This window comes from Symphalangus syndactylus, chromosome 20, assembly GCF_028878055.3.
Source record: "Symphalangus syndactylus isolate Jambi chromosome 20, NHGRI_mSymSyn1-v2.1_pri, whole genome shotgun sequence".
In the NCBI taxonomy this organism is placed as follows: domain Eukaryota; kingdom Metazoa; phylum Chordata; class Mammalia; order Primates; family Hylobatidae; genus Symphalangus; species Symphalangus syndactylus.
In genome coordinates, this window is record NC_072442.2 from 34828395 (window position 1) to 34842589 (window position 14195).

The 14195-nt window shown below is 46.8% G+C and overlaps 4 protein-coding genes across 4 annotated transcripts; all 4 read left to right on the top strand.

The window, feature by feature from the left end:
* Positions 1–360: 360 nt before the first annotated feature.
* Positions 361–957, top strand: LOC134735354 (TATA-box binding protein associated factor 11 like protein 2-like). The gene has a single exon (XM_063629822.1). The coding sequence runs from the start codon at positions 361–363 to the stop codon at positions 955–957; it is 597 nt and encodes a 198-aa protein (XP_063485892.1).
* A 4721-nt stretch (positions 958–5678) lies between these two features.
* LOC134735355 (transcription initiation factor TFIID subunit 13-like) lies at positions 5679–6159 on the top strand. Its single transcript, XM_063629823.1, has one exon. The coding sequence runs from the start codon at positions 5679–5681 to the stop codon at positions 6051–6053; it is 375 nt and encodes a 124-aa protein (XP_063485893.1). The 3' UTR covers positions 6054–6159.
* Positions 6160–7748: 1589 nt separating this feature from the next.
* On the top strand, positions 7749–8345 carry LOC129470448 (TATA-box binding protein associated factor 11 like protein 2-like). The gene has a single exon (XM_055258285.2). It carries the CDS (start codon positions 7749–7751, stop codon positions 8343–8345), a length of 597 nt encoding a protein of 198 aa, XP_055114260.2.
* Positions 8346–13065: 4720 nt separating this feature from the next.
* On the top strand, positions 13066–13546 carry LOC134735356 (transcription initiation factor TFIID subunit 13-like). The gene has a single exon (XM_063629824.1). The coding sequence runs from the start codon at positions 13066–13068 to the stop codon at positions 13438–13440; it is 375 nt and encodes a 124-aa protein (XP_063485894.1). The 3' UTR covers positions 13441–13546.
* The last annotated feature ends 649 nt before the right edge of the window (positions 13547–14195 follow it).

The window sequence follows — 14195 nt, forward strand, 5'->3', positions numbered from 1 at the left end:
TAAGTACTTGTTCGTCGTGGAAATGTGTCCTTGCCTAAAACCATAGGTGGCTGTGGAAACCATGTTTGTAGTTCGGAATACCCAGGTTTTGTGTGTATTTGCTGTATGCGTAAAATTATTCTTGCCCTTAGTTTAAAGTAAGGATTACAGTTGGATTGAAGTCGATCACTGAATGTTATTGTTTATGAGACTTAACATTTTGAGTGTCGCTTAATAAACATGATCTGTAAATCAAAAAAAAAAAAAAAAACAAGAAAAAGGATGGTTCTCAAAATCTCACTTCGGATCCATAATCAAACCACCCCAGCTGTAACTTCTGCTGCTACAGCTGCTGTCACGGAGCAGACCTGAGTCTCACCCATGGAGACAGGCAGGCAAACAGTTGTGTCTACTGAGATGTTCGCCACGCCCCAAGGTCTGAAGGGCAGCAACAAGGACGGGCTCCCTGAGGACCTAGATGGGAACTTGGAAGAACCCAGGGGTCAGGAAGGTGAGCTCAGCAGTCAGGATGTCACGGACCTCACAGAAGGCGACAGTGAAGCCTCAGCCTCAGCTCCTCCTGCAGCCAAAGGACGGAAAAGAGATACCAAAGGAAAGAAGGAGAGGAAGCCCACCGTGGATGCGGAGGAGGCTCAGAGGATGGCAACCCTGCTGTCTGCCATGTCTGAGGAGCAGCTGGCCCGCTACGAAGTGTGTCGCCGGTCAGCTTTCCCAAAAGCACGCATTGCAGGTCTGATGCATTCTATCACTGGCGGATCGGAGCCTGAGAACGTGGCCATTGCCATGGCTGGAATAGCCAAGGTCTTCGTCGGAGAGGTGCTGGAAGAGGCCCTGGACGTGTGTGAGATGTGGGGAGAAAAGCCCCCACTGCAGCCCAAGCATTTAAGGGAGGCTGCTCGCAGGTTAAAGCCCAAGGGCCTCTTCCCCAACAGCAACTACCAAAAAATCATGTTCTAGGCCCAAGGCCAGAGGGAAGGGTCTGTTTGTGCAGGCATAAGTACTGCATTCGTCTTTCAGTGACAGGACTGCGTTTGCTGGAGCTTCTGCATCTCAGTCTACCCTGGATTTACCCACCATCTTAGTGTCTTGAGACGTCAAGCTGCCCTTACCTGGATGAAGACAGCAGATTGTTTGGTAGTAGCCTTGGCTAAATGTTTGGGCCTCCGAGGTCATGTTGAGGCCTTTTTGTATGTCTTTCTAGTTGGAAGAATAAAGGTGCCTGGGCCTTGAGCATCCTGTGGACAGGAAGCTGCATTCAGAGAGGGAAGCCCTTTCCAGGACACTTGTACCATTCCTTGCTGAAGCCTGCTGTTGCCGTGTCTTTGCTGGAATGCTTATGTCTGGGTTTCAGTAAGTGAAGGCGCCAGAAATGTTTCCCGAATGTTGTCCTGGGTAATTTTCATGCCCTTATGTATTTTTGTGAGTCATCACAAAAACAGTTAAACTCTTTTCCAAACTGCAGAAATAAAAATTACCTCACAAAGCTTTTTTTTTTCTCTCAGTTGACCCTTCTCCTATTCCTGCCTACTGTGCTTTACGTCAGCAAGTGATCCTTTACTGTTTTAGAATGTAATATAGTATAGATGCATCGTAAAAGACGAGAGAGCATCCAATTCCAAAATCACCTTTCCTCACGCCGCCATTTGTAGCGAACTTCTATGTAGTTGAAAAGGCATACAGACAGCCTGTTGATACTTCATGTTTGCTACACACGGTGATATGGCCGGTTCATCCAGAGACACTGAAATTTAGTTCAAAACACTGCCTTAGAGTATTCCTGATTTTATTGATTCCACCGATGATCCACTCGGAAAATCAAACCTGAGTACACAGACATGGGGGAAGATATTAAAATATCGGACCAAGTAGGTTCATCACGAGTGACAAAGTTATTCCCAACTCTACTTGGACATACTCTGCTGTATCTTTATGATGCAATTGAGTAATTTTTCTTTACAGAATAAAGACCTGAGACTTACGACGGAATCACCCTGAACCTTCCCAGCACAGCTCACAGATATCCGTGGTTCCATTTCAGTGTGTTTCCCTCTGCCATGTGCCCCCTGAATCACAGAGTGAAAGCCAAATTTTCGAAAAGACCCCATTGTTCTGCTCTAATATCGAATGCAGAATAACATGTACTCTTTCTTCCTGGAGCCAAATAAACCCCCATACAATATAGTTGTATTTCCTCATACCCTCAGCTTTTGCTGCTAAAATAGGACTTATGGTACGTAGCATCTGCCTTTGGGTATTACGGAAATTTCTAAATTTTACCAAGAATTGGGAAATTCCGTTTCATACCTCCATATTCTGGCCTTCTTCAGCTTTCCTTTCCTTTAACCAACTTTCTTGCCTGGGCGTACCACAAGTTAGACCGGTGTGTCTTAGAGACACAAGGAGGGTACAGGTTCTTGGCAGAACTGATGGAGATGGGAGGGCTCCCTCAGAAATGAAAGTGCTGGAGCTCCCAAAGGAAGTAAGGTCCTAGAGACTCATTATCTCCCAGTCTTAACATGGCTCTCAGCTCATTCCTTTTCCATAGCATGGAGCAGTCTTGGAAGCTGTATTCTGGCAGATGTGGCAGCTCTGGCCCTTTCAGAACACTAGAGGAAAAGAGAACCTGGCCCAAGCAGCCTGCGGTCTAGACAGGCATCAGCAGAGGGCAGGGCAGATGGCGACTCCACACACAAGCTTAGAACGTTTCTCTTGCCCCTCATAGAACTCAATACATTGAGTGGGGTCTGAGTAAATCTGAACTGCTGAAGACAGAAACAAGTTCACATCAAGGTCTCAGAGGTCAGCTCAAGAGCAGGAACACAGCGTTGTTCTCTCAGAGAGGAAAACTGGATTAGTTGAGAGGGTTCAGTGTCCCTACCCATTTTTTTTTGTTTTTTCCTGTAAGTTATGGGATACTAGTGCAAAACGTGCAGGTTTCTTACCAAGGTATACATGTGCCATGGCGGTTTGCTGCACCAATCCACCCACCATCTAGGCTTTAAGCCCCACATGCCTTGGGTGTTTGTCCTAATGCTCTCCTTTCCCTGGCCCCCCACCCCGTGACAGGCCACGGAGAGTCACGTTCCACTTTCTCTGTCCATGTGTTCTCATTGATCAACTCCCACTTTTGAGTGAGAAGATGTGGTGTTTGCTTTTCCGTTCCTGTGTTAGTTTGCTGAGAATGATGGTCACCGGGGTCGTCCATGTCACCGCAAAGAAGACGAACTCATTCTTTTTTATGCTGCCTAGTATTCCCGGGTGTATATACCACACATATTCTTTATCCAGTCTATCACTGATGGGCATTTGGGTTGGTTCCAGGTCCTATGCTCTTGCAAACTGTGCCGCAGTGAGCATATCTGTGCATGTGTCCTTGTAATTGGAGGAATTATAACCCTTTGGCTATATACCCGGTAATGAGATAGCTGGGTCCAATGGTATTTCTGGTTCTAGATGCTTGAGGAATCGCCACACGGACTTCCACAATGGTTGAACTGATTTACACTCTCACAGACGTTGTAAAAGTGTTTCTGTATCTTCACAGCCTTGCCAGCATCTGTTGTTTCCTGACTTTTTAATAATCGCATACGAAATCTTCTCAATATGTAATATCACATAGCCACAGCTCTCAAGAAAGAAATCTGTAGACAGTGTTATCTTTTCAGGAGAAAGCTTTGACTGCTTTCATGGCTGGTTGTATTACACGTTTACGACAATGAGGTTTTTCCTGGAGCTTCACTACAAGTCGTAAAGTCTTTCTCATAATGTACCTATGGAGACTACCTAAAAAAATGTGGTCTCTGACTGGTGCTGGTAAGGTGGTGACAAGATATCTAACAAATAAAGTGACCGTACTTGACTATTTTCCAAAGTTTACTATTTCGGGGTCAGCTTAAGAACCTCACTGCCCGCCTTTGCCCTCACAAGTAATTAGCATGTGCCTAAATAAAGTTGAAGCCAGCTAGCTCCACTATTCCAAGCAGATACTGTCTAGGGTCTAGTCTCTGGAAGTATAAAGTACAGAGCTTACAAGTACAACTACGCGAAAAGTTGTACCCAAGCTAGAAAGGCTTAAATGATCAATTGATGGATTTGTGTTTCCTCCGGAAGAGGGTACAAAGCAGAGCGCTAATACACATATATAGGGTAGAAGAGTTCAGGGCTTTTATGGACGGCACACAGCTAGGTGTCTTCAAAGAGGTGCACCAGGGAAGCCTCACTGGGCTCCCGTAGGGCGTCAATGGCCGCCCTCTGGAAGCGCACGTCCAGGATGATGTGCTGCCCGATCTTGCGCATCGGGCGCTGGAAGGGCAGCTTGAGGAGGTGAAGCTGCGTGGACTTCTGGTACTTTCTGATTTTGCGCACTGCCAGGCCTGTAGCGGTGAGGCTTCTTGATCCCTCCTGTAGGCGGCGCCCTCTTGCCGGCGGCTGCAGTGGCCAGGGTCTTCGTGGCGCCTGCCAGGCTGTCGCTTTGCCTGGCCACAATGGTGAAACCTCCTCTCTACTTTAAAGAATACAAATTTCTCCTGGCGTGGTGGCGCGCACAGTTGCTCCAAGCTACTCTGGAGGCTGAGTCAGGAGAGTTGCTTGGGCCCAGGAGGCAGAGGCTGCAGTGAGCTGCCATCAGGCCACTGCAATCCGGTCTGGGGGACAGAGGGAGACTCTGTCTCGAAAATAAATAAATAATATGCAATACAATACAATACAACAGCATAACATAGAAATCGTATTTTCATATTCCCCACACCCAGCCCAGTCTATTTCAGAGTATGTGATAAACCACTTGTTTCCCTATGAGTTAGAGACTTTTTTCTCAGACGTTTAAGTTTTCTAATGTGCAACTTCATAAAAGGTCTCACTTTTACCCTCATTGTTTTCTTTATTGTTGTGAAATGTGAACTTTGCGATTCTGTGAGGAATCCAGAATTCTGAAATGCCCCCGGCATTTCCCGCCCCGCCCCCCCCAGAGCCTAGCCCTGCCTCTGCCCCTCCCTTGGGTGCGGACGGAACCTTGAATTGAGGAGCCCGCCCAAAGCCCTGATTAGATTAGGATTACCCTGAAACAATAGCTGTTAAGGGCTGGGTCTAATTCAATCGTCTGTGCTCTTTATATGGGACTGAACCTCCCTGAGATTCCATTCCCCTGTGGGTGATTCCTCAGCCCTGGAGGTGCAGACCCAGGGAGCTGCACGGCGCAGACCTGGGCAACACCTGTAAGAGCTCAGAGCATCCTCCCGGCAGCTGGCAGAACAAACAAGTGGGCCTGGGTTTCACATACCTGAGGAATTGGATTCTGCCACGAACTCGAATCAGATCGACGCCAGACCCTTCTCAGGTGAAGGCAACGACCCCACAGACAGACCCATCCTGGAGGTCCCTCGTGTGTCTCTGAGCAGGAGGCAGTCACTTGGCCTAGTAGAACTTCTGAGCTGTGAGCCCGGGTTTGTTTTCAATATCCAAAATTGGTGAGAATTTCTTCTGCATTCATCTAAAACTAATAAACTCTCCATCCACAGGTTTCTCCATATTGTGGAAGTGAGATAAAGCAGTGTGTGTGTTTGTGTGTGGGAAGGGGAGGCAGGGAGCTCTGCCCACTTGTGACTAATCTATGGCTCGCCAGAAACATAGCAGCCAAAATCTTTGAAAGTTTCTGGGCTGTGGGTCGGCGGGCCAGTGGGATGGCAGACGAGGAAGAAGACCCCACCTTTGAGGAAGGAAATGAAGAAATTGGAGGAGGTGCAGAAGGTGGACAGGGTAAAAGAAAGAGACTTTTTTCTAAAGAATTGCGATGTATGATGTATGGCTTTGGGGATGACCAGAATCCTTATACTGAGTCAGTGGATATTCTTGAAGATCTTGTCATAAAGTATATCACTGAAATGACTCACAAGGCAATGTCAATTGGAAGACAAGGTCGAGTACAAGTTGAAGATATCATCTTCTTGATTCGAAAGGACCCAAGGAAGTTTGCCAGGGTGAAAGACTTGCTTACTATGAATGAAGAATTGAAACGAGCTAGAAAAGCATTTGATGAAGCAAATTATGCATCTTGACACTTTTTGTAGATTCTGAAAATTACCATCTGGGGAAACCAGATATCATAATTGTATATTTTCTAAAGTAAGGTTCTGATATCTAGCCGTGTAAATGAAAGATGGAGAAACAGAGAGTTTTCAGCCTTTCTTTTTATGCTTTTGATTTTAGAGTGATATTGGTGCATGTCGTTGCCTGCCTTTGTATTACCATACTTTAATCACTTACCGGGTTTTAATGACCACGCATAAGTCAAAGTACCTTGCAAACCGTGTCGTTCCTTCTGACTTTTGACTATCTGAAGGATAAAGTCGTATTTGCGTGTTAGGTATGTTTACGCCCTTGTAACCTTGTGAGCTATACTGTAGCTTTTTTCTTTTTCTTTTTCTTTTTTTTTTTTTTTTTCAGACGGAGTCTCGCTGTGTCGCCAGGCTGGGGTGCAGGGGCGTGATCTCGGCTGACTGCGGGCTCCGCCTCCCGGGTTCGGGTGATTCTCCTTCCTGGGCCTCTCGGGTTCCTGGGAAGTGCAGGCGCCTGCCACCATGCCTGGCTAACTTTTCGTATTTTTGGTGGTGACGGGGTTTCGCCATGTTGGCCAGGATGGTTTCGATCTCTGAACCTCGTGATCCGCCTGCCTCGGCCTCCCACGGTGCTGGGACTGCAGGCGCCAGCCACCGAGCCTGGCCTACTGTAGCTATTTAATATGTGCAATCGAAATGGCATTTCTGACTTGACAGATGAGGCTTGTACTTCATGTATTCTGAAGTTTTTAGACAACATCTGGTTTACTGTCTAGTTCATTATTAAAGAGAATGAACTAGGCCGGGCGTGGTGGCTCGTGCCTGTAATCCCAGCACTTTGGGAGGCCGAGGCGGGCGGATCACGAAGTCAGGAGATCGAGACCATCCTGGCTAACACGGTGAAACCCCGTCTCTACTAAAAATACAAAAAATTAGTCGGGCGCAGTGGCGGGTGACCGCAGTCCCAGCTACTCGGGAGGCTGAGGCCGGAGAATGGCGTCTACGCGGGAGGAGGGGCTTGCGGTGAGCCGAGATCGCTGCACTGCACTCCAGCCTGGTCGGCAGAGCGAGACGCCGTCTCCACACAAACAAGCAAACAAAAAAACAGAAAGCAAGTTTCACATTGCTTTCACAATACTTAATGCTGTGTTGGAAGGCTTTTTGATTTAAAATCACTTTGGATTGATAACATCCTGTTAAAGTTTTAGGAGAACACGTTTTCCCGGATCAAATTCAAGCTTCTTAAAATAAATGCTTTCAGTAGCAGGAATGGCATTGCTTAAAAAGCTGACGGCAGGGTAAGCGTTTGCGTTAGTGTTTTATTAACATATTTGTAAGTACTTGTTCGTCGTGGAAATGTGTCCTTGCCTAAAACCATAGGTGGCTGTGGAAACCATGTTTGTAGTTCGGAATACCCAGGTTTTGTGGGTATTTGCTCTATGCGTAAAATTATTCTTGCCCTTAGTTTAAAGTAAGGATTACAGTTGGATTGAAGTCGATCACTGAATGTTATTGTTTATGAGACTTAACATTTTGAGTGTCGCTTAATAAACATGATCTGTAAATCAAAAAAAAAAAAAAAAAACAAGAAAAAGGATGGTTCTCAAAATCTCACTTCGGATCCATAATCAAACCACCCCAGCTGTAACTTCTGCTGCTACAGCTGCTGTCACGGAGCAGACCTGAGTCTCACCCATGGAGACAGGCAGGCAAACAGTTGTGTCTGCTGAGATGTTCGCCACGCCCCAAGGTCTGAAGGGCAGCAACAAGGACGGGCTCCCTGAGGACCTAGATGGGAACTTGGAAGAACCCAGGGGTCAGGAAGGTGAGCTCAGCAGTCAGGATGTCACGGACCTCACAGAAGGCGACAGTGAAGCCTCAGCCTCAGCTCCTCCTGCAGCCAAAGGACGGAAAAGAGATACCAAAGGAAAGAAGGAGAGGAAGCCCACCGTGGATGCGGAGGAGGCTCAGAGGATGGCAACCCTGCTGTCTGCCATGTCTGAGGAGCAGCTGGCCCGCTACGAAGTGTGTCGCCGGTCAGCTTTCCCAAAAGCACCCATTGCAGGTCTGATGCATTCTATCACTGGCGGATCGGAGCCTGAGAACGTGGCCATTGCCATGGCTGGAATAGCCAAGGTCTTCGTCGGAGAGGTGCTGGAAGAGGCCCTGGACGTGTGTGAGATGTGGGGAGAAAAGCCCCCACTGCAGCCCAAGCATTTAAGGGAGGCTGCTCGCAGGTTAAAGCCCAAGGGCCTCTTCCCCAACAGCAACTACCAAAAAATCATGTTCTAGGCCCAAGGCCAGAGGGAAGGGTCTGTTTGTGCAGGCATAAGTACTGCATTCGTCTTTCAGTGACAGGACTGCGTTTGCTGGAGCTTCTGCATCTCAGTCTACCCTGGATTTACCCACCATCTTAGTGTCTTGAGACGTCAAGCTGCCCTTACCTGGATGAAGACAGCAGATTGTTTGGTAGTAGCCTTGGCTAAATGTTTGGGCCTCCGAGGTCATGTTGAGGCCTTTTTGTATGTCTTTCTAGTTGGAAGAATAAAGGTGCCTGGGCCTTGAGCATCCTGTGGACAGGAAGCTGCATTCAGAGAGGGAAGCCCTTTCCAGGACATTTGTACGGTTCCTTGCTGAAGCCTGCTGCTGCCGTGTCTTTGCTGGAATGCTTATGTCTGGGTTTCAGTAAGTGAAGGCGCCAGAAATGTTTCCCGAATGTTGTCCTGGGTAATTTTCATGCCCTTATGTATTTTTGTGAGTCATCACACAAAAAGTTAAACTCTTTTCCAAACTGCAGAAATAAAAATTACATCACAAAGCTTTTTTTTTTTCTCTCAGTTGACCCTTCTCCTATTCCTGCCTACTGTGCTTTACGTCAGCAAGTGATCCTTTACTGTTTTAGAATGTAATATAGTATAGATGCATCGTAAAAGACGAGAGAGCATCCAATTCCAAAATCACCTTTCCTCACGCCGCCATTTGTAGCGAACTTCTATGTAGTTGAAAAGGCATACAGACAGCCTGTTGATACTTCATGTTTGCTACACACGGTGATATGGCCGGTTCATCCAGAGACACTGAAATTTAGTTCAAAACACTGCCTTAGAGTATTCCTGATTTTATTGATTGCACCGATGATCCACTCGGAAAATCAAACCTGAGTACACAGACATGGGGGAAGATATTAAAATATCGGACCAAGTAGGTTCATCACGAGTGACAAAGTTATTCCCAGCTCTACTTGGACATACTCTGCTGTATCTTTATGATGCAATTGAGTAATTTTTCTTTACAGAATAAAGACCTGAGACTTACGACGGAATCACCCTGAACCTTCCCAGCACAGCTCACAGATATCCGTGGTTCCATTTCAGTGTGTTTCCCTCTGCCATGTGCCCCCTGAATCACAGAGTGAAAGCCAAATTTTCGAAAAGACCCCATTGTTCTGCTCTAATATCGAATGCAGAATAACATGTACTCTTTCTTCCTGGAGCAAAATAAACCCCCATACAATATAGTTGTATTTCCTCATACCCTCAGCTTTTGCTGCTAAAATAGGACTTATGGTACGTAGCATCTGCCTTTGGGTATTACGGAAATTTCTAAATTTTACCAAGAATTGGGAAATTCCGTTTCATACCTCCATATTCTGGCCTTCTTCAGCTTTCCTTTCCTTTAACCAACTTTCTTGCCTGGGCGTACCACAAGTTAGACCGGTGTGTCTTAGAGACACAAGGAGGGTACAGGTTCTTGGCAGAACTGATGGAGATGGGAGGGCTCCCTCAGAAATGAAAGTGCTTGAGCTCCCAAAGGAAGTAAGGTCCTAGAGACTCATTATCTCCCAGTCTTAACATGGCTCTCAGCTCATTCCTTTTCCATAGCATGGAGCAGTCTTGGAAGCTGTATTCTGGCAGATGTGGCAGCTCTGGCCCTTTCAGAACACTAGAGGAAAAGAGAACCTGGCCCAAGCAGCCTGCGGTCTAGACAGGCATCAGCAGAGGGCAGTGCTGATGGCGACTCCACACACAAGCTTAGAACGTTTCTCTTGCCCCTCATAGAACTCAATACATTGAGTGGGGTCTGAGTAAATCTGAACTGCTGAAGACAGAAACAAGTTCACATCAAGGTCTCAGAGGTCAGCTCAAGAGCAGGAACACAGCGTTGTTCTCTCAGAGAGGAAAATTGGATTAGTTGAGAGGGTTCAGTGTCCCTACGCATTTTTTTTGTTTTTTCCTGTAAGTTATGGGATACTAGTGCAGTACGTGCAGGTTTCTTACCAAGGTATACATGTGCCATAGCGGTTTGCTGCACCAATCCACCCACCATCTAGGCTTTAAGCCCCACATGCCTTGGGTGTTTGTCCTAATGCTCTCCTTTCCCTGGCCCCCAGCCCCGTGACAAGACACGGAGTGTCACGTTCCACTTTCTCTGTCCATGTGTTCTCATTGATCAACTCCCACTTTTGAGTGAGAAGATGTGGTGTTTGCTTTTCCGTTCCTGTGTTAGTTTGCTGAGAATGATGGTCCGCAGGGTCGTCCATGTCACCGCAAAGAAGACGAACTCATTCTTTTTTATGCTGCCTAGTATTCCCTGGTGTATATACCACACATATTCTTTATCCAGTCTATCACTGATGGGCATTTGGGTTGGTTCCATGTCCTTTGCTCTTGCAAACTGTGCCGCAGTGAGCATATCTGTGTATGTGTCCTTGTAATTGGAGGAATTATAACCCTTTGGCTATATACCCGGTAATGAGATAGCTGGGTCCAATTGTATTTCTGGTTCTAGATGCTTGAGGAATCGCCACACGGACTTCCACAATGGTTGAACTGATTTACACTCTCACAGACGTTGTAAAAGTGTTTCTGTATCTTCACAGCCTTGCCAGCATCTGTTGTTTCCTGACTTTTTAATAATCGCGTACGAAATCTTCTCAATATGTTATATCACATAGCCACAGCTCTCAAGAAAGAAATCTGTAGACAGTGTTATCTTTTCAGGAGAAAGCTTTGACTGCTTTCATGGCTGGTTGTATTACACGTTTACGACAATGAGGTTTTTCCTGGAGCTTCACTACAAGTCGTAAAGTCTTTCTCATAATGTACCTATGGAGACTACCTAGAAAAATGTGGTCTCTGACTGGTGCTGGTAAGGTGGTGACAAGGTATCTAACAAATAAAGTGACCGTACTTGACTATTTTCCAAAGTTTACTATTTCGGGGTCAGCTTAAGAACCTCACTGCCCGCCTTTGCCCTCACAAGTAATTAGCATGTGCCTAAATAAAGTTGAAGCCAGCTAGCTCCACTATTCCAAGCAGATACTGTCTAGGGTCTAGTCTCTGGAAGTATAAAGTACAGAGCTTACAAGTACAACTACGCGAAAAGTTGTACCCAAGCTAGAAAGGCTTAAATGATCAATTGATGGATTTGTGTTTCCTCTGGAAGGGGGTACAAAGCAGAGCGCTAATACACATATATAGGGTAGAAGAGTTCAGGGCTTTTATGGACGGCACACAGCTAGGTGTCTTCAAAGAGGTGCACCAGGGAAGCCTCACTGGGCTCCCGTAGGGCGTCAATGGCCGCCCTCTGGAAGCGCACGTCCAGGATGATGTGCTGCCCGATCTTGCGCATCGGGCGCTGGAAGGGCAGCTTGAGGAGGTGAAGCTGCGTGGACTTCTGGTACTTTCTGATTTTGCGCACTGCCAGGCCTGTAGCGGTGAGGCTTCTTGATCCCTCCTGTAGGCGGCGCCCTCTTGCCGGCGGCTGCAGTGGCCAGGGTCTTCGTGGCGCCTGCCAGGCTGTGGCTTTGCCTGGCCACAATGGTGAAACCTCCTCTCTACTTTAAAGAATACAAATTTCTCCTGGCGTGGTGGCGCGCACAGTTGCTCCAAGCTACTCTGGAGGCTGAGTCAGGAGAGTTGCTTGGGCCCAGGAGGCAGAGGCTGCAGTGAGCTGCCATCAGGCCACTGCAATCCAGTCTGGGGGACAGAGGGAGACTCTGTCTCGAAAATAAATAAATAATATGCAATACAATACAATACAACAGCATAACATAGAAATCATATTTTCATATTCCCCACACCCAGCCCAGTCTATTTCAGAGTATGTGATAAACCACTTGTTTCCCTATGAGTTAGAGATTTTTTTCTCAGACGTTTAAGTTTTCTAATGTGCAACTTCATAAAAGGTCTCATTTTACCCTCATTGTTTTCTTTATTGTTGTGAAATGTGAACTTTGCGATTCTGTGAGGAATCCAGAATTCTGAAATACCCCCGACATTTCCCGCCCCGCCCCCCCCAGAGCCTAGCCCTGCCTCTGCCCCTCCCTTGGGTGCGGACGGAACCTTGAATTGAGGAGCCCGCCCAAAGCCCTGATTAGATTAGGATTACCCTGAAACAATAGCTGTTAAGGGCTGGGTCTAATTCAATCGTCTGTGCTCTTTATACGGGACTGAACCTCCCTGAGATTCCATTCCCCTGTGGGTGATTCCTCAGCCCTGGAGGTGCAGACCCAGGGAGCTGCACGGCCCAGACCTGGGCAACACCTGTAAGAGCTCAGAGCATCCTCCCGGCAGCTGGCAGAACAAACAAGTGGGCCTGGGTTTCACATACCTGAGGAATTGGATTCTGCCACGAACTCGAATCAGATCGACGCCAGATTCTTCTCAGGTGAAGGCAACGACCCCACAGACAGACCCATCCTGGAGGTCCCTCGTGTGACTCTGAGCAGGAGGCAGTCACTTGGCCTAGTAGAACTTCTGAGCTGTGAGCCGGGGTTTGTTTTCAATATCCAAAATTGGTGAGAATTTCTTCTGCATTCATCTAAAACTAATAAACTCTCCATCCACAGGTTTCTCCATATTGTGGAAGTGAGATAAAGCAGTGTGTGTGTTTGTGTGTGGGAAGGGGAGGCAGGGAGCTGTGTCCACTTGTGACTAATCTATGGCTCGCCAGAAACATAGCAGCCAAAATCTTTGAAAGTTTCTGGGCTGTGGGTCGGCGGGCCAGTGGGATGGCAGACGAGGAAGAAGACCCCACCTTTGAGGAAGGAAATGAAGAAATTGGAGGAGGTGCAGAAGGTGGACAGGGTAAAAGAAAGAGACTTTTTTCTAAAGAATTGCGATGTATGATGTATGGCTTTGGGGATGACCAGAATCCTTATACTGAGTCAGTGGATATTCTTGAAGATCTTGTCATAAAGTATATCACTGAAATGACTCACAAGGCAATGTCAATTGGAAGACAAGGTCGAGTACAAGTTGAAGATATCATCTTCTTGATTCGAAAGGACCCAAGGAAGTTTGCCAGGGTGAAAGACTTGCTTACTATGAATGAAGAATTGAAACGAGCTAGAAAAGCATTTGATGAAGCAAATTATGCATCTTGACACTTTTTGTAGATTCTGAAAATTACCATCTGGGGAAACCAGATATCATAATTGTATATTTTCTAAAGTAAGGTTCTGATATCTAGCCGTGTAAATGAAAGATGGAGAAACAGAGAGTTTTCAGCCTTTCTTTTTATGCTTTTGATTTTAGAGTGATATTGGTGCATGTCGTTGCCTGCCTTTGTATTACCATACTTTAATCACTTACCGGGTTTTAATGACCACGCATAAGTCAAAGTACCTTGCAAACCGTGTCGTTCCTTCTGACTTTTGACTATCTGAAGGATAAAGTCGTATTTGCGTGTTAGGTATGTTTACGCCCTTGTAACCTTGTGAGCTATACTGTAGCTTTTTTCTTTTTCTTTTTCTTTTTTTTTTTTTTTTCAGACGGAGTCTCGCTGTGTCGCCAGGCTGGGGTGCAGGGGCGTGATCTCGGCTGACTGCGGGCTCCGCCTCCCGGGTTCGGGTGATTCTCCTTCCTGGGCCTCTCGGGTTCCTGGGAAGTGCAGGCGCCTGCCACCATGCCTGGCTAACTTTTCGTATTTTTGGTGGTGACGGGGTTTCGCCATGTTGGCCAGGATGGTTTCGATCTCTGAACCTCATGATCCGCCTGCCTCGGCCTCCCACGGTGCTGGGACTGCAGGCGCCAGCCACCAAGCCTGGCCTACTGTAGCTATTTAATATGTGAAATCGAAAAGGCATTTCTGACTTGACAGCTGAGGCTTGTACTTCATGTATTCTGAAGTTTTTAGACA

What these genes read in the sequence shown, in the direction of transcription:
- LOC134735354 (XM_063629822.1), top strand. Translation starts at nt 361, where the DNA reads ATGGAGACAGGCAGGCAAACAGTTGTGTCTACTGAGATGTTCGCCACG.
- LOC134735355 (XM_063629823.1), top strand. Translation starts at nt 5,679, where the DNA reads ATGGCAGACGAGGAAGAAGACCCCACCTTTGAGGAAGGAAATGAAGAA.
- LOC129470448 (XM_055258285.2), top strand. Translation starts at nt 7,749, where the DNA reads ATGGAGACAGGCAGGCAAACAGTTGTGTCTGCTGAGATGTTCGCCACG.
- LOC134735356 (XM_063629824.1), top strand. Translation starts at nt 13,066, where the DNA reads ATGGCAGACGAGGAAGAAGACCCCACCTTTGAGGAAGGAAATGAAGAA.